The 19,276-nt window shown below is 34.2% G+C and overlaps 1 protein-coding gene, 1 long non-coding RNA gene and 1 pseudogene across 2 annotated transcripts in view; 2 read left to right on the forward strand and 1 right to left on the reverse strand.

Annotated features, from left to right (window-relative positions):
* The window catches only part of LOC100780088 (uncharacterized), a 54,982-nt gene extending 42,373 nt beyond the window's left edge, over positions 1-12,609 (forward strand). The window contains 18 exon segments of the mRNA XM_006590526.4: positions 2-75; positions 200-391; positions 393-546; positions 626-724; positions 815-970; positions 1,755-1,936; positions 4,291-4,803; positions 5,643-5,820; positions 5,933-6,069; positions 7,119-7,245; positions 8,140-8,361; positions 8,429-8,788; positions 9,161-9,319; positions 9,407-9,691; positions 9,761-9,979; positions 10,098-10,150; positions 11,200-11,308; positions 11,994-12,609. Coding sequence (XP_006590589.3) covers positions 2-75; positions 200-391; positions 393-546; positions 626-724; positions 815-970; positions 1,755-1,936; positions 4,291-4,803; positions 5,643-5,820; positions 5,933-6,069; positions 7,119-7,245; positions 8,140-8,361; positions 8,429-8,788; positions 9,161-9,319; positions 9,407-9,691; positions 9,761-9,979; positions 10,098-10,150; positions 11,200-11,308; positions 11,994-12,332 — 3,558 coding nt within the window. The 3' untranslated portion in view covers positions 12,333-12,609.
* A 285-nt stretch (positions 12,610-12,894) lies between these two features.
* LOC100780619 (lon protease homolog 2, peroxisomal-like) lies at positions 12,895-17,880 on the forward strand (annotated as a pseudogene).
* On the reverse strand, positions 15,629-17,635 carry LOC112998373 (uncharacterized). Its single transcript, XR_003263363.2, has 2 exons — positions 17,500-17,635; positions 15,629-16,609 (listed from the first exon to the last, which is right to left on the reverse strand). It is a non-coding gene; the product is annotated as an uncharacterized lncRNA (long non-coding RNA).
* Positions 17,881-19,276: the final 1,396 nt, after the last annotated feature.

Genomic DNA, 19,276 nt, shown 5'->3' on the forward strand with positions numbered 1-19,276 from the left:
GGAAGCTGTTCTTATATCTCATCCTCATGAGAATCCATCAAAAACAATTAGTTTGAGAAGTTCAATATCTGGAAGGTTGTAAAGTTCTGGATGTGGAATAGTTAGAAATTTCCCAATCTATTACCTTATTATTTCTAAATTTCTATAAATTTGGCTGAAACTTTGCATCAACTTGTCTTATTTGCCTCCTTATGTGCAGGGTGATCCAAATAATTCTTGAGCAGAACTATAACAAAGAGCACACCTTGCTGGCTAAAACAATTAGAGTCTATGCTCCTTATTGGTTGGAAGTAGCTAGATGTCCTCCACTTACATTTAGACTTCTTGATATGTCAGGAAAAAGACATATGCCAAAGGTTGCTGCTCAATTTACAAAAAGGAGCTGGAAGAACTAAAGTGGTATGATCTAGTTTTTTAGAATTTTGTCAATGCTATGATCTATCATTTGAGTTTAACTTTAATATCCTAGCCCTTTCAGTGGCTATTGCCCAATCAGGAAATGAGCATTTTGGACCTGTTACAGATCTTGCTCCTCTTGGTGATATGGTAATGTCTAGATATATGTCTTGACAAACTAGAAGTAACTGCACATGATTTTATAAAATTGACTTTTTTTTATCCTTAGGATGGCTCTTTGGATATATATGCATATGATGGCGATGGAAATTGCTTGCGGCTTATTATTTCTACAAAACCATGCCCCTATCAATCTGTTCCGACAAAGGTTGTCACAGAAGATCAAATTTAGCACAAATGCTATTACTTATTAGGCAGTCAGGTTGTAATACTTCTGTATTTGTGATTGTCATTGCAGGTAATTTCTGTTCGGCCATTTATGACTTTCACTAATAGACTTGGTCAAGATATATTCCTCAAATTGAGCACTGAAGACGAACCAAAGGTTTTGCGTGCTTCTGATTCAAGGGTATACTTTGTGTGTCGTGGAACTGGTGGACCTGAAAAACTCCAGGTTGGTTACAGTTCATAGTTGATATATTGCTGTAATAATTGACCTCATTTAATTTATCCTACATTTCTTCTGGACATAAAGATAATTTTTTTTGTAGAATTTCATATTATGAATTGTCAAAGGTAATGTTATTGATATTTGTGATTTTGTGGTATTGATTTGATTACACCATGCTAAAGCTCCTATTAAGAATATGTATTATAGGAGAAAGTAGAAACAGAAAAGGGCCCTATGTAAATACACCCACAACTAGGTGATGTCTCTTTAGGAAGTCAGTGGGTAGCAGTTCTAAATAGGAGGAAATAGGAAGGGAATTCAAAATAGTAGAAAATAGGAGGGGAAGAGGCTTATTTTGGGAGCTGTTTGGTTGTTGAGGAGAGATCAGGCTCTTGAAGTCCTAAATATAATTTTTGTGATCATTTTCTTTAGGAACCCACTCTTCCAAGGAGAAGATACATTGCAATAAAAGATTATTATTATTATTTTTCCTATTATGGTTTGTATAGAGAGAGAGAGAGGCATATGAGTAAACTATAATTGGATAAATTACAATGTCTAGCGATCCTCATTTATATTACTGATATATCATAAGATCACAGTATGTCAACGAGTCAACTGAGTGATCTTTCTAAGTATAATAGCTTATTAAAAAACATTATTTGTTGTGGCCACTTAGGGATTATAATTTTTTCATCACTTGATTATTTTTAAACTTCTGTCCACAATCATCATCTGATTGAGTTTTAATGATCTAAATGCTTTTTTTTCTTATTTCTACTTTTAGGTAAGACTAGAAGGTACCACTTGGTCATTTCCTCTTCAAATTGTAAAAGAGGATACAATCTCCCTTGTTTTGAGGATGAATGATGGCACTATCAAATTTTTGAGAACTGAAATCCGTGGATATGAAGAAGGATCCCGTTTTATCGTGGTATTCCGTCTTGGATCAACTGATGGTCCTATCAGGTACTGATATGCATATATTGACTGGCCTAATCATATATTCTTTACTTGTAAGCAAGACAAATGTGTATATCTAGGTTTTCCAGTACCTCATATAAGATCTCTTGTACAGTACTACAGTAAGAACAAAGTATGTAGGAACATGCTTACACAAAACAGATTTTAGCTTAAAGTTCTCTTTCCTGCTTTTCTGAACAGAAAATGACACATTACACACACTAGATCTGATTAAGTAGTTGAAAAAATCTCATGGTTCTAGGACCTCTTGTAGTGTCTTATTTGCACTGCTTGCTTGAATTATTTGCAATACATCTTTTACTTGTTTAAAATTTTATCATCTGTAGTGCCTTTATTTTTCACCAAACATTTATGTGTAGATTATGTGAGATAACCTTGTCAATTTATTAAAGAATTTCCAAATTATGAATGTCTTTTTAGAATTGTTTTTTGAGTAGATATTTCTGGTGTAGATCTCTTGGAATATCTAAGATATTTCCAGGGATCTTATGCACTGAATAATTTTAGGTTGACTTGATTTATGTATAGTCAGGGACAGAGGCAGACTTGGAACACAGGAGGGGCAAACAATAAAATAGATGCACTTTTCAAAACGATCCAAGAACATTTAAGATTATAAGTATCACATTCTATAGAAAATATTCATAATTATGTACTTTTCAAAACGATCCAAGAACATATTTGAAAACATATTTACACAAACTACAAACTAAATATATTATTTTGAAGACCTAAGATTGCAAAAGATATTATGAAATACTTGCAAGATATTCTTTGATATTCTAACATACACTATTAGTTTATTGGCTTAAATAAATTTTTGGTCCTTGCAATATAACGCTTTTTTCATTTTCATCCCTGCAAAAAAAAAAAATTCACTTCAATCCTTGCAAAATGTGTTTGTTTTCCTATAGATAACACTTTTTTTCACTGTTCAAAACACTTTTTTTTACTATTCAAAGCATTATCTAAAGCACTTTAAGGACGAAAAGCAAAACAAACACATTTTGTAATGACTAAAATGAAAAAAAAAATTGCAGGGACGAAAATGAAAAAAGCGCTAAATTACAGGGACCAAAAATGTATTTAAGCCTAGTTTATTTAACTAGTTTTCACTTTTCACTTTTCACTTTATGGATGGGATGCAAGCATTTGTTAGACTTCAGAGATGGGCTTGTAAGCATTGCAGTTGCTCATCTGTTGAAGTTTCTCTGTATTGGGCCAGCCTGATCTGAGATTAAGAAATCTGATTGAGCTAGTGCTGGCCAAATTTTGATTAGGATATTATTTCTTTCACTTTTTTTTTTTTGATCAGCCAAGATAAATATATATATAAATTTGAGTACCAGAGGTACAAAGGTTACAAATTTAGGAACGACCATACATTTGGTTCCAATTATCAGACTTAATGTAGTCTTGATAGGAACCAATATCTGGATACAAAGATGAGTGTAATTTCTACTGTAATTCTATGTTTCTAGCCTCAGCTAATAAACAAACCCTGTTCTAAGATTACTAGACCAATGATTATAATGAGTTGCAAAATCCTTCTCCAAACTTCTAAGCCATGTCCAGAGTAGGAAAGCTACATCATCCATCACTTAACTCATATTTTATGTTGTGTTATTTGGTTTGACTGCAAGAGGTGTAAGGAGAAGGCATATGAATGACATTTATAATATATTTCTTATATTTATTCCCCCTAATATGTGTTTCTGTTTATTTTAGAATGAGGAAAATGGACAAACTTAATTAGCAATAAATGAGTTAAATAATGTGAGACCTCCCGCGTATTCTACTCTGTGAGACTCAGCAATCAGTTTTGCATCAATCTATAATTTTTAGCCATAAGTATATACAGATGTAAAGGAATACAAAAATACATAAAGTTAAAAACTGTGCAGGGCATGTATTTTTCTTACGTTTTCATTCAGATGCTTAATGCTCTGAATCTGTTATTTTCATACTACCTACATGTACTATAGTACCTCTGGTACTCATTTTCATTTATATATATTTATTTTTGCTGAGCAAAAAAAAAACAAAGTTAAAAAAACTTTTACCCCCACCCCCCCCACCCAACCACCACTTCCAACAAAAAACATTTCATTTTCCAACTTAGTTATAATTAAAGCTTTTTCTTAGAAACCACTACTTAAAGTAGTTTCTCAAAATAATCAGAAATCATTTTTTCAGTAGAAAAACTTAAAATAAATTAGCTCATAGTAGGTTTCACATGATAGATTCAGTGTCTTGCCATTATGTCTGTCTAAATCTGACTCAGAAGCTTGCATGAGTGTATTTCTTTGGGAGAGAAGCTTACTTTACTTTATAAACAGGATTGAGAACAGAACGACAAACAAGGTGTTTAGCATTCGACAGTCTGGATTTGGTGAAGATGTTTGGATTCATTTGCAACCACTGTCGACCGCCAACTTTTCTTGGGAAGATCCATATGGGAATAAGTTTTTAGATGCTAAACTTAGTGATGATGATAGCAACACAATTTGGAAACTTGATTTGGAAAGGACTGGATTATCTTCTGCAGAATTTGGATTGCAATTCCATGTGATAGATAGAGGAGATATAATAATTGCAAAGTTTACCAATGATGGGATGCCGAGTTCAAGTTCGTATGAAGAGATTAGAGGCCCAATGTCTTCTGGAAAAGGGGGAGTTTCTGGTGTTCAGGCTGAAATGCAGAGCAGTGTTACTCCTTTTGAGCTCTTAATTGAGTTAGGGGTGGTTGGAATTTCTATGGCGGACCATAGATCAAAGGAGCTCTCATACTTGTACTTGGAAAGGGTTTTCTTAACATATTCAACTGGCTACGATGGTGGAAAGACAAGCAGGTAACAGCCTTATCATATTAGAAGATGCATCATTTAAATGAGGCATGTATCTAAAATGCATATTTTATTCAACTGGCTCTCTGTATTACTGATTGTACAATGTACAGTAGTATTCCCAAATGTCTATAGTAGGTGATTTCTTTCTCTCTAACTGTATCTTTGTCAGTTAGGATAGTTAGTTATTAGCCACATCTTTGTTGAGTCAGCACTGACATTAGCCTCCCCAAGACACCTCTCAGAGTCTGCACTCCCTATAAATATGTATACTACCTCCATTCCTATTTATAAGACCTAATTACCTAATTCACCAGGATTAAGAAAAGTGGTTAATTTTGTTAATATCAATAAATTTGTCCTAAATTTATATAGTTATCCAAAAATATCATTGTCATAATGTTTCTCTCTCTCTCTCTTCTAAATGTATGTCAATATAACGTCTCATTTAATTATGGGTATTTTAGTCTAAAAGTAATTAATGTAAGAGACATGATGGATTGGGTTTTATAAATAGGAACAGTGGTAGTACTGTATTTTCAGTGTTAAATGTTAATAAAATCTCTTCAATTTCAGTTTACTTTCTCTGATTTCACAATTACTTCAAAACCTATTAATACGATTGATGACCATTTTGGATTCTCTTTTGATCTTGCAATGGGCCACTAGGTAGTTCCTCTCATTTGTGATGAGTTACAGTTTTATACGACAGAGTGATCAACAACTACAGAATATAATATCTTTGAGATCACATGTATAACAATTATTTTTTTCAGGTTTCTGTCGCATGTTTTGTAAGTTTACTCATGCATACTTCAGAAAATTGATTTTAACATTTTTGACAGGTTCAAGCTCATATTTGGTTATTTGCAACTGGACAACCAGCTTCCTCTAACATTGATGCCTGTGCTCTTGGCGCCAGAGCAGACCTCTGATGTGCAACACCCAGTTTTCAAGATGACAATCACCATGCAGAATGAGAATAAAGATGGAATTCAAGTTTACCCATATGTTTATATACGAGTATGCTTTGTTGAATTTGATGCTAATTTGTGATCTGATATTCTGATTTTCTTTAAGTAAAATTTCAAATATTTAAATAATATAATCCCTTTAAATTTGGTGGACACTCTAGGTAACTGACAAATGCTGGAGGCTTGAGATTCATGAACCTATTATTTGGGCTATCATGGACTTCTACAACAATCTGCAGCTAGATCGCTTACCTAAAAGTTCAACTGTCACAGAAGTTGATCCAGAGATACGTTTTGAGTAATATTCTTTCTTTTTACTTTTTCGAAATATAGTTTTGTTTTTGTTCAAAATTTTCAGTTTATTATAGCTGGTTGGGCTTTCTATTTTCTCCATCGGCATCAACCACCCGTTTGTCAATTATATCATATGTATCTGTGTCCTCTAGGAGTGCATTGACAATTTGAAGCATGCATAAAGTCTATATAATCTCTCTTAGCAGTTGCAAGAGAAGTTAATGAACAGAACAGAAAATGATCTGTTGCATTTCTCCTTGTCAAACCACAAACTTAATTATAGTCAAGCCGTACTTAGGCGTTGCTTGAGAATGTTTAGTTTTGTAGATGGCAATTTAAGGTTTGTAACATTACCTCACTGCATATGGACTACTTGTTTGGTACTACTTTCCAGTAACATACACTCCAACATTTCAAATAATTTTTGGGCCAAGATTTTTATGCAAGTGTGTTTTGCTAGAAAAGGTGTCGAAAATATGGATAGAGCTTAAACTAGAAGTTGTAACAATAGATATGTGTTTTCCCATTATGTTATCTTGGGACAAATTACTTTCTTCCTTCTCTGTGGGTTTCTTTTAATGACTGTGTTAGGGGAATTGTCATTTATAAGTACACAAAGGGACTGGAAAACTATTATGAGCTTATATTATGCTTCTTATTCTGTGTCTGCTTATTTTGTTTTTTGGCTTCTTCTAGGATGATGCCTTATTTTTTTTTACTTCTGTAGCCTAATATTTAATCACTTTTCTTGTGTATACTCTTTATTAAATTTTTTTATTTTAGGCGAACAATGATAAAAGCCACTTACTCTGTATATTCAAGAAATTTTATTCTATCATTATTTTATTATACTTTGGAGGATTTCCTCCCTCACCCAGTTGTACTATCTTCCTTTATCTCTGGAAAAAAGAAACTGCATATGTGGCTACATCTTAGCTTAAAAAGAGGGGGTACTGAAGACTGATCAGTTTATCCAACTAGTTATATGTTACTATCTTGTGGTTTTGTTTGAAAAGAATGTGATTTTATTATTTGATCCCATTAATTTTGCAGCCTAATAGATGTTTCAGAAGTAAGGTTGAAGTTTGCACTGGAGACAGCTCCTGGGCAAAGACCTCATGGGATCCTGGGCATATGGAGTCCTATACTTTCAGCTGTTGGAAATGCCTTCAAGATCCAGGTGAGCTATGTTTTGTATACAGAGAATTACATTCAATTGTGATAGGACATTTGCAGTATATTATCCTTTCCTTTTTAAATTCGATGTCATTATGTTGCCCTGCATCATACTTTTGATATTATGTAGACTTGGATGAACACAAGTTTCATACATCTGCCAGGTTATTTTCATGGTATTTGGGTTTATATTGGTGGTCTGGCTTAAGATATGTGGCCTTGACTGGTTTAGGGGCCGTAATTTTGTTGTTCTAATACTATAGCTTGTAATACTATCCTTAACATTCTGACACCTCAACCATGCATTTTCTATTCTCCCTCACTATTTTGTTCCATTTTGCATGATCATGTTAAAAATGTTGGAGAACAAGTCCCACGTTAGTGGGTTAGAAACAATTAAACAGGTATATAAGCAAGAGGAGCATGAGTCCAAAGAGCTGAGGCACAGGCTTCCCAAGCTGAAAGCACACTCACTCTCCCACACTATTGGACATGGCCCACACATATATTATAATAGAAAATTAGGAAAATTACAACTAATGGGAGGATAGAGTATCTTTCAAAACATGAAAAGCAAGGTAAAACAATGAAGCATTAAAATACCAAGAATGTAAGCAAGGATGCCAAGTCTGCTTGCATGCTTTAAATTACTCCTGATTCCAAAGAGAAGCATTTTGCTTTACTGTGTTGCAATGTTCATGTGTAATCGTGTTGTTTGCAAGTTCTCTGTACCACTGTGAATGATTGAGTACAGCTGGGCTTTAGAATTTTCTAGTTATGGCTTCATTCCATCATTGTTGTGACATTTTCCTTTACCTGAATGTCATTAGCATGACCAATAAATTGGTGTGACCATTTGTAAATTAACTATGATAACACTATGACCTATTATTTTTAGGTGCATCTGAGGAGGGTGATGCACAGAGACAGATTCATGCGGAAAAGTTCAATTGTTCCAGCCATTGGAAATCGTGTTTGGAGAGATTTGATTCATAATCCTTTACATTTAATATTTTCGGTTGATGTACTAGGTATGACAAGTTCAACATTGGCTTCTATTAGCAGAGGGTTTGCTGAGCTATCCACGGATGGACAATTTCTACAATTACGTGCAAAGCAGGTAACACTTCTATCATAATCAATTCTTTAATTCCTGTAAACCAAAATGGCTTAAAACGTGGCAACAGGTAAGATCAAGGAGAATCACTGGGGTTGGGGATGGGTTCATTCAAGGAACAGAAGCTCTTGCCCAAGGTGTTGCCTTTGGTGTCTCTGGTGTTGTGAGAAAGCCCGTTGAGAGTGCCCGACAGAATGGTATCCTAGGATTGGCTCATGGGCTTGGACGTGCCTTTTTAGGTTTCATTGTGCAACCAGTAAGCGGGGCACTTGATTTTTTCTCATTGACTGTTGATGGAATTGGTGCAAGTTGTTCCAAATGCTTTGAGGTTTTCAACAACAAGACTGCATTCCACAGAATTAGAAATCCTCGGGCTGTACATTCTGATGGGATACTAAGAGAATATTGTGAGAGAGAAGCTATTGGGCAGGTATGTGAATTAATTGCATCTCCGCAAGCACTGAATCATTTAAAGTGTTTTTTTCTTTCTTTTTTTTTCTGGGAGGAGGAGAAATGGGGGATACATTTTCTGTTTGTTCCCATTAAGTTTGAGTGTATTGTCTACATAGCTACTATGGGAGGGAGTTATACTTGTAATGTCATGATACCATTACATGGAAAAATGAGTATCTCTAGTCACTGAAAAGATTTGCTTACGACCTGCAACCTAGCAAGATTTCTGAATGCTTTTATTGTTGTATGTAAAATCATCTGCCTGTCAGTGGGCAAATTGCATGTGTGATATAATATGCAATGCCTTACATATGTTTTCTTTTCTCCATTTTAATTTTCTGGGTTTCAGATGGTGCTTTACCTTGGAGAGGCAAGCCAACAATTTGGCTGTGCTGAGATTTTCAAGGAGCCTTCAAAATTTGCGTTGTCTGATTATTATGAAGAGCATTTTACTGTGCCTCATCAGAGAATTGTTTTAGTAACCAATAAACGAGTCATGCTTCTTCAGGTCAGTCAAAAAACTTAGGCATAGGGATTTAGGGATTATGTTTCTCTTATAGAAAATAACTCGACTGTCTTTTCTGTTTCTGTCTAGTGTCTTGCTCCCGACAAGATGGATAAAAAAGCATGCAAGATTATTTGGGACGTACCTTGGGATGAGTTGATGGCACTGGAGTTGGCAAAAGCAGGCAGTTCCCAACCTTCTTTCTTGATCCTCCATCTGAAACATTTCCGGAGATCTGAAAATTTTGTGCGAGTGATAAAATGCAATAGTGTGGAAGTGTTTGAAGGAAGAGAACCCCAAGCTATTAAGATATGTTCAGTGGTGCGTAGAGCATGGAAGACATATCAGTCTAACATGAAAAACTTGATTCTGAAGGTAAGTGGTATTCAAACCTGATTCATTTCTAGAAGTGGAACAGAATTTTAATAGCATTATCACTTCTAGGTTCCTTCAAGTCAGAGACAAGTGCATTTTTCCTGGACTGAAGTTGATAGTAGAGAACCACGAATCCCCAATAAGGCCATTATTAGTTCTAGGGAGATTTCATCAAACAGTACTGCATCTGATGATAGACGATTTGTGAGACACATCATTACTTTTTCAAAGATCTGGAGCAGCGAACAAGAATACAACGGTCGATGCTCGTTATGCAGCAGAAAACAGGTGCCTTACTATTCTCCTTTACTCATTTCTCGCTAAAGTTGCTTAAGCAAGAACTGGGGCATGAGGTTGTAAAACTGAGTTAATTGTGTTAAATGTAACAAGCATCTTATGTTTTCAGATCTCGCAAGATGGCAGAATATGTAGCATTTGGAGGCCTGTGTGTCCTGTTGGGTAATTATCATTCTTTACAATTATACATTATTGGAATTATTAAATTTTCTGGTTGCAAGTGAGTCAAGCAAGCTGAGCATTTGAAGCTCAAGCCACGCTTATTTATTTAGAGAAATCAAATTTAAATGTTTAGCTTGGCTTATTTTAAAATATGAAGTTTGAGCACAACTTGTTAAGCTTTTTTATGGATTGATTATTCGTTTACCCATTACCAAATATCTTTGATGCATTTTTATGTTTTTTAATTTAGTATTTAATAATGGACATTGGCATGCTAGAAGATAAAGTAAAAAGAAAATTAAATTGAGGGTAAAAGAATATTTAAACGCTGGAGATAGGAAATGATAATTTCTTGGATAAAATTATAATGTACTGAGTATATCCCTTTTCGTATCTAAAATTAGCATATTATATCATTACCTCCCCTCCTTCAATGGTTGTGTGCATGTTGACTTCTTATCCTTTATTTGTCTTAATACTAATTTAATTGAAGTGTTTATTCAATAAGCTTATTAACTTCATCACCAAATATTTTGCATTGCTTGAATGTATGGGTTATTTTTATGCATGTCTTGGGAGTCTTATAGATTGGGTTTGGATTATTTGTCCTGTACTAATTTGTTTCAACAATTTTTAAAATTGTCAGTTGGCATATGATTTCCATTTAAAGTTTCACATGTATGCTTACCATGTCACCTATGTTAGACAAACATTGCATGGTATTTTTTTCTTAGCATGAATTTGGTCCTACCAGAACTAGCCGTGTATCATAAGTTTTCTTCACATTCTGAATTTTCTGAAAAAGATTAGTAGCGTTCATGGTGCATGCAATTTTCCCAATTTGATGTGGCATGATCTAGTTAAGTTCACTCATTCTTCAGATGAAGTCATCTGGAATGATGAAAGCCTAATTATTACATTGAATTAATTAAAATGAAATGTATTCTTGGGCCTTTTGTTTAATTGAATTAAATTAAAATTGGAAGGACATGCCTTTATGCCCAGGGATACTGTACATATTTGTAATGTCGAATTAATTACTTTTCCAGATATATATATATTGGGGATATTGCTCGTGTTGGTATCCATCCTCCAAATGTTGCTGCTGTCTACCGCAAGATTGATGGATTTTTTGCTCTCCCGATGGGATATGACCTGGTAAGTTTATAATTGATGTTAAGAGTACTAGTTGGCATATTATGACATTCATATTATAGTAAATCAAGTTTCACTGGTCATTTGAGAAGATTAATACTTTTTCTACTCTCAACAAAAATAATATAAAATATAGGCTTAAATATGTTTTTGTTTTTGGTCCTTGATAAACTTTTGAATTTTGTTTTTGATCCCTAATAATTTTTTTATTTTGTTTTTGGTCTTTAAATTTGTTTAGATAGCACTTTGAAAACTCGAATAAAGTGTTTTAGATAGCGCTTTAGGGACCAAAAAAAAATATTATGACTACAAGCATATTTAAGCCGAAAATCAATATTATATAAAATTTCATTGACTGCTATTTTCTTCAGTTTGAGAAAGTCAAAAGCTTCAGTTATATAAAAGTATTGTTATTGTTAGATTATGACATTATTAGACAAGAAATAGTAACATCACTTACACGACTTTGATTTCAACAATACACAGTCCTCTATATTCTGGTTATTTCTAATTTGCATTTCAGTTTTGTATGGCATGTAGATAGTTTTTAACTGCCATTTGATAAAGAAAAAGAATCGGTGGTCTTCTTGTTGGGTTGTTTCAAAATGCTTGAACTAGCAGACAGTGGTTATCATGATTTAGTATTTGAGTGGGTCAGAGGTTTTTATTCGTTTGACACCCTCTGCAGGTGTGGCGAAATTGTCCGGAAGATTATGTTACTCCATTATCAATTTGGCACCCACGGGCACCAGATGGATTTGTGGCTCCCGGATGTGTTGCCATTGCTGGTTATTTGGAACCAGAGCCTGATCTTGTTTACTGTATCGCGGAGTCACTTGTTGAGGAAACAGAATTTGAAGAGTTGAAGGTTTGGTCTGCACCTGACTCATATCCATGGACCTGTCATATCTATCCAGTACAGAGTGATGCTTTGCATTTTGTTGCTCTACGACAAAGCAAGGAAGAATCCGACTGGAAGCCAAAGAGGGTCCGTGATAACCCTCACTGTCAGTTGCAATCACCTTAGTCTTTAAACTGGTTAACCTCCGTTTTTTATTTCTTTGGAGGTCAGCTCCAAAGAATGTGCGTGTGCCATCTCCGAAAGAAGACAGTAATGTAAGTTGGACGATGTTTATAATAGGAGAGGCTGTGTTTGTCGCGTGATTATTATTACTACTTTCCAGCATCCAATGGTGATGGGACTCAGATTGGGATCATGTATATTCTCTCTGATTCTGTGGTATATAGTGTATAAAAGCACCACGTCGGAAACTGCCAAAAGGCACATGTAACTTGTCTACTTATCCTTGTGTGTGTTTTGCTCATGTCTCAGACTATTTTGCGAAGATGCGTTGGCGTTTTCTTTTTCAAAAGCCACATACATACTTGATTTGCGAGGGATAGAATATTACATGGTTGACAATCTAGGCAAAGACTGGCCACCGAGGTCTATTTTTGAAGATATGCCAATTTTATGATGCGATTCGAACATTATATTTCCATGGCTCAATTGATGAACTATGTCCTTGAGCGAAAACTCTGCTTGACAAATTGTGTGCATAGCCTTTTCTTGGTTGATTCCATACTAAATTTGTAAATTAGGATTATTTTTTGTCTTAGATTAATCATGTTGCATATTGAAATAATCAAGTTGTTTAATGAGCGATCTGATTTTGGGTTTTCAAACATTGGTATTCGAAAGTTAATTTTTACTGAAGAGTTGAGTGAATCCAACAATACAAAGTTATTCTTGTACTTGTCTTTTCCATTCACTAGTCTTTATACGGGTATTGTTAAATTTAAGTTAAATTTTTAAAAGGTAAAATATATTAGATAAAAGAATTGTAATCGTAAATCATGACATTTTGCATTTTAAAATAGAAATTTGTTTTTAAAGCTTATTGTTAGACATTATTTTTTTTATATGAAATTCATTTTTAAACATTGATTTCTTATTTTATTATTAAAATGGGTTAATCCTTTGACTTTACAGATAGTTGAATTCTCATGTAATTGTATTCAATTATCATATATATCAAATAAGAAAGAAAGATGTGTAAGATTTCCTTTATATCTTCAATATGGAAAAGATATATAAATATGGGTTCATTATGAGTACATAAGCATATTTAAGAATTATTAAATTAATAATTAAAATATATTAAAGTGGGAGAGTCATCAAACCATCTGCATAAAGCTGTATCACCAAAAGATTTTCTTCTAACGGATTTTGATCTATTTTGTTGTCTCTTTTCTGCTAAAAATGGTTCCTCTTTCATATTTCTACCCTAAACATTTTATATCACACCATCCCTCAATTTTCTAATGCTATGGAGTAAAAATTATCCTGTGGTTTTTTAGAGAGAAAACAAAATTATCAAATAGATGTAAATTTTAATAGAATTCAATTCCAGGGGGGTAGCTGCTCGAGCACTACATTTATCAAGGGGAGTGGAGAAACCAAGTGGGAGAGTCACATATATTGTTGTTCTTGAAGGCCTGTGCAGATTTAGTGTCCAGGAACTAAGCACGAGAGGAACATACCATACTGCAAGGATCTCATCCCTTGAGATGACTAAGACTGGTAAATCAATCATATTTTCCTTAAATAAGTTTTTGTATAGGAAATGTATAATTCTGTTTTAGATGTTACTTTTAAACTTCATGCTGGTATTTTTGGCAACCAATTATAATAATGATAATCATTATCTCAACTATAATTAAACTATGAATACATTTAGAAGTATGTTCCACCTAAGACTAAGGATCACCTCGCTACTTTTTTAATAAACAATGGGAGGTAGGGGCATGTGATTTTACAAGTTCTTGTAGTTTTATTCTTTCAATCTCCTTGTTTTCATTTTAATAAACATTGTTACATTTTATGATGATGATGATGATGATAAACAACTTAGAGAAGTTTGCTTGATATTATCATTGTAGATACTTAGTTCTTATCTTTGAAGATGCTGAGTTGCTTCCATCTTTCTCAACTAGAGATGGAACAGGTGGAGCAAGACCCAGATTTCATAATGTTATCTCGTCAATTTAAAGCAACTGCCATGGAGCTTATTTCTGTTCTGGAGCAGGTAATTCAACTAACATAATAACATAGATGGAAATATTGTTTGAGCATTGATCATTAAATTCCCCTAGCATGCTGATATAGATGGTTGAAGAATATCATTTGATCCCATGATTGCATATTCTTAAATATATGAAATGTTGCCTATGGACCTTTGTCTTCATAGCTTGTTCTTAATCTAATTGGTTTATTGGTAAGAACTATTGAGTTTTAGACTTTTAGTTATATATTATAATTATTTATGATATCATGGGCATGTAACAATTTCTATGTTGTATGAGGATTAGTACCTTATATTTTATTCTTGTGTATAGAAACAAAAAACTGGTGGAATGACGAAAGTTCTTTTGGAGACTGTTGCAGTTCAAAGTTGGCTGATATATTTGTTGCTAGCTTTGAGATAAGTTTTGAAGAACAGATATCAATGTTGGATTCAGTTGACCCTAAAGTGAGGCTTTCAAAAGCAACAGAATTGGTTGATAGGCACTTACAGGTAGGTAATAGTGTTAATGATGCTTCATATGGGTTCGGTTTCCTATTATTTATCTCTGATTCCACTTTTGTCAATGGACGCAGTCAATACGTGTAGCTGAAAAAATTACACAAAAGGTTGAAAGACAATTGTCAAAATCTCAAAAAGAATTTCTTCTTCGACAGCAGGTTAGCTTTCTTGCACCATCCATTTGATATATACTTGTAATGTGAATGCAAGGGTATAGAGGAAATATTGGTAAAGATTTATACCTTACTAAAATTAAATTACATGTTCCATACCAAAAGTTTTTTATGACAGTGATTTCAAATGGAAAATTTCTCTGAGCAATTCCCTTAGCTCTGCTCAAGCTTTGACTCCTTTAATATATTGGGAGTTCCTATTCATATGTAGGGTTTTATGCAAAAAAATTAGGTGACACAGGCTGTCCGCTAGCTATGAGAAGCAGTAGCCTCTACCTATCTCATTATTTGGAACTTTGGATGTAAGTTTGTTTGACATAATCAGTGTGTCTTTGTTGCAAATGGGTATTGCTTTACCTTCTGAAGTTTAATGGTCTAAAGATTTACAAGCACCATCAAAGCTTTGTTGGCCTTTTAAGAGTGGAAAAATACAGACTAAAGAGTGTCTTTAATTTTGTGTATGGAAGTAGCACGTAAATGGTTAAATATTAATATTATGCCAAGAATTTAATAACTTTTGAACTCTTCGGCCAGTTCTGCTGCAGAGGATCATTTTATTTCTGTTTATGTTTTGTCCTGTATGGGCTTTTTATCTAATAGGACTGTTTTTTGTATTCTTTTCTGTGTAAAATACATGTTAGATGAGAACTATAAAAGAGGAACTTGGTGATAATGATGATGACGAGGATGACCTGGCTGCCCTGGAAAGAAAGATTCAAAGTGCAGGAATGCCAGAGAATATCTGGAAGCATGCTCACAGAGAATTAAGGTACTTTTTGTTGGAAACATAATTGTGCATGGCAATTACTGATCTTTCCAAGGGAATTTCTTGCCATAAATTTCAATAAGGATGAAATTGGGATATTATCATAATACAAGTTACTTTACAACTTAGCGGAGACAATCAGTTGATTTTACCGTAATTCTCTCAGGAGACTCAAAAAAATGCAGCCTCAGCAACCAGGGTATAACAGTTCACGGGCTTACCTGGATCTTCTTGCTGATTTGCCATGGCAGAAGGCCAGCAGAGAGCTTGAACTGGACTTAAGAGCTGCACAGGAGCGCCTGGACACTGATCACTATGGTTTAGTGAAGGTCAAGCAACAGATAATCGAATACCTGGCTGTTCGCAAGGTTTTCAACACCCTGTTACTATGCCTCCCGGTAAATATAAAGTAGTCTGCTTCTTAACGTGTATCTGATATAAGTGTATGCATTGCAGCTTAAGTCAGATGCAAGGGGTCCAGTATTGTGCTTTGTTGGACCACCTGGTGTTGGGAAGACATCACTGGCATCTTCTATTGCTGCTGCTTTGGGCAGATTGAAGTTTTCAAGGTCATGCTATAAGATTGGACCAAACAAATAAAAACTCATAATAATTGCTGGTTGTTTGGCTTTTCTTTGGGGTCTGATTTAGACTGATAGTTGCTTTTGTATTTGACCTATAGAGAGTAGCTGTTTGCAATCCTGTCATGTTGCTTGATGAAATTGACAAGACAGGGTCTGATGTTCGTAGAGATCCAGCTTCTTCATTGCTAGAGGTTCTTGATCCAGAACAAAAACAAAACATTTGATGATCAGTATCCTATACTCTTCATGATGACTTTCCCTTATCTTGGTTAATAAGTTTTCATATTTTATGATGGAGAATTGTTTATGTTTTCTTCTTTACATATGGAAATGAAGTGACGAGAAATCAGTATCTATTTTCTGATCTGTGACTCCAGTTATCTTGCATTTTTACTAGCAGGCTCAGTCCAAATGTCAGTCACAATCTCTTATAGTGTAAATAAATGTTGATCTATAGCTTGCTAGCAATATATCTGTGTGTAGACTGTAGATTTTTAATGCCATTGCCCATTTGGATGGGAAACTGAACTTCGTTAGATTGCTTTGAAGAATGAAAGAATGTTAACATCAGTAAACAGTTTTTATAAGGAAATTATGTTAATGTTCTTTATATCCTGATCTATCCATCATTTCACCAGAACTAGTTCGTTTTTATTGTTGCTTTTTTTCTTCTTCTTCTATTGCAATAAATAAATAAATAATTCAAAGTTGTTCCTTAAGTTGGCTAGCCATTTGATCTATCCAAGGTAATTTTTGTGGCTACAGAAAATAGAGCGCAACCTATTCCTCCACCTCTCCTTGACAGGATGGAGGTCATTGAGCTTCCTGGATATACTGCTGAGGAAAAGCTCAAAATAGTCATGCAACATTTGATTCCAAGAGTTTTGGAGTAGCATGGGTTGAGTTCTGAGTTTCTTCAGATTCCAGAGGTACTGAATTTTTACTTAAGCAGTGAAAAGTTTGTTCTCATTCTGTGGAAGTGCAAATAGTTTGGGTGCCATTTTGTTTATATTAAACCAAACAATCAAACAATATGTTACCATATAAATTGAAGGGGAGATGACGTTGAGGGGTCTTGTACTACCTGTTGGCGGTATGTTGAGAAGGACGACGAGAAAGGCTCGGGATTCTTGTAGGGTTAGAAAATCAGGAATCGCGATCTTGTGCTTCAACGACGTCGTTGAGGAGAGTCTGCGCAGCCTTGGAGATGCAAGTGCGAGCCATGAAGGCTCACGCTGACCTTCTCACCGCCGGTGCACCGCCGCCCACTCCAATTGGTCTTCTCCGTCCTCATAAGAACTGTCCATATCTTCGGCGCAACCCAACACCTCCACCATCATCAACCCTCCGCGCGACCCAGAACCAACCTTGGTGATTCAGTTTTTACCAAATCTAAGTTGTGATTTTTGTGATATGCTTTTGTGTTGTTTAATTTGATATACAAATCTGTGTTGTTTGAATTTTACCAGATCTGTGTTTGATTATTTTTTTCACCAGATCTCTGTTGTTTAATTTGTATGATTACCAATAAAAAAAATTATGACCATTTTTCACATTTTGCTGATGAAATGCATTGCTGATATTGATCTCAAAAAAGAACCAGTGGGTACCACTAGTCCGTCAACAGCCAACCATGGTACTGGATAGGTCCTATGGTCATTGGAGCCTCCTAATAACAAAATTCATCAAGTTGTTCCAAAACGTGGTTGGACTCACTAGTGAAACTAAATCAAAAAAAAAAAAAATACATTGCTTTTACCCATGACAACATCAAAGTGGTAGTAACGAGCTCTTGCATGTGTGCCTTGTATCATCAACACATGCAACTCATTATTTTATTTGTTGGTTCAAAAAAAATTAATTAAAGAGTTGTGAGAAATTGGAGAGTGAGACTCACTCTTCAAGTTGTGTATTTTAAGATTTAATCACCCATTTATCCATTAAATTGTAAAGGTGGTCAAATTAATTCTTAAAATTAATAATATAACAAAATGATCCTTGAAATTGTAAATTGTCAATCAATTCAATCTCTTTGTTAGCGGTGTCATTTAACATTGTTAGGGAGGATGAGTTCTTTTCTCTATTTTTTCTAAGTAAAAAGGATGAGTTCTCATATCATTAGTCTTTTAATCTATCTATTGAAGATATGTCACCATAATAATCATTAAAACCAAGTTGTATGAAACATGTAAGATTTAACTCAAAAAAATGTGATCATGTTGAGGTTGGTATCTTGACGGAGGTGACACTCAATCACATTGTAGAAGAAAAAGTAACTAGGAATCAAATTGGTTTAGAAGCACCATGCATTGTCATGCTTCAATTCATCTAATGGCTAATACATTCTTCCTTTAAAGAAGGAGACATTTTTGTCCATGTGACATGATAGTCATATGTGTGCCTAATTGGTTGTTGCTTGTGCTAGCTAACACAACATTTTTAAAAGTTATTTTTGATTTACAATTTTATGGACCATTTTACCATTTTATAAATTTCAAGAACAACGTAGATATTTAAAATTTTAAGGACTAAATTAGTTTTCAATTGATCATAATGCTGTGGATGACACAATATAGTAGTGAACATATTTGTGGACTAAAAAGTCAGACTTTAAATTTTACTATTTTGTCCAAGACTTCCTTTAGCCGAATCAAAGGAAAAAAATTAAACTTAATTACATTTTTAATCCTCATAATAAACTTTAATTTTGATCCTTCAAATTTACATATTTTTAACATGTAATGCTAATTTATAAACTCCTCCATACTAGTATTTGTAAAAAAAAATACAAGATTAACTTGGTGGTAAAAATAGAAGAGAAAATAAATTGTGAGTTCGAATCCCCAACTAACAAAAAAAAT

Source organism: Glycine max, chromosome 11, assembly GCF_000004515.6.
Source record: "Glycine max cultivar Williams 82 chromosome 11, Glycine_max_v4.0, whole genome shotgun sequence".
Lineage (NCBI taxonomy): Eukaryota > Viridiplantae > Streptophyta > Magnoliopsida > Fabales > Fabaceae > Glycine > Glycine max.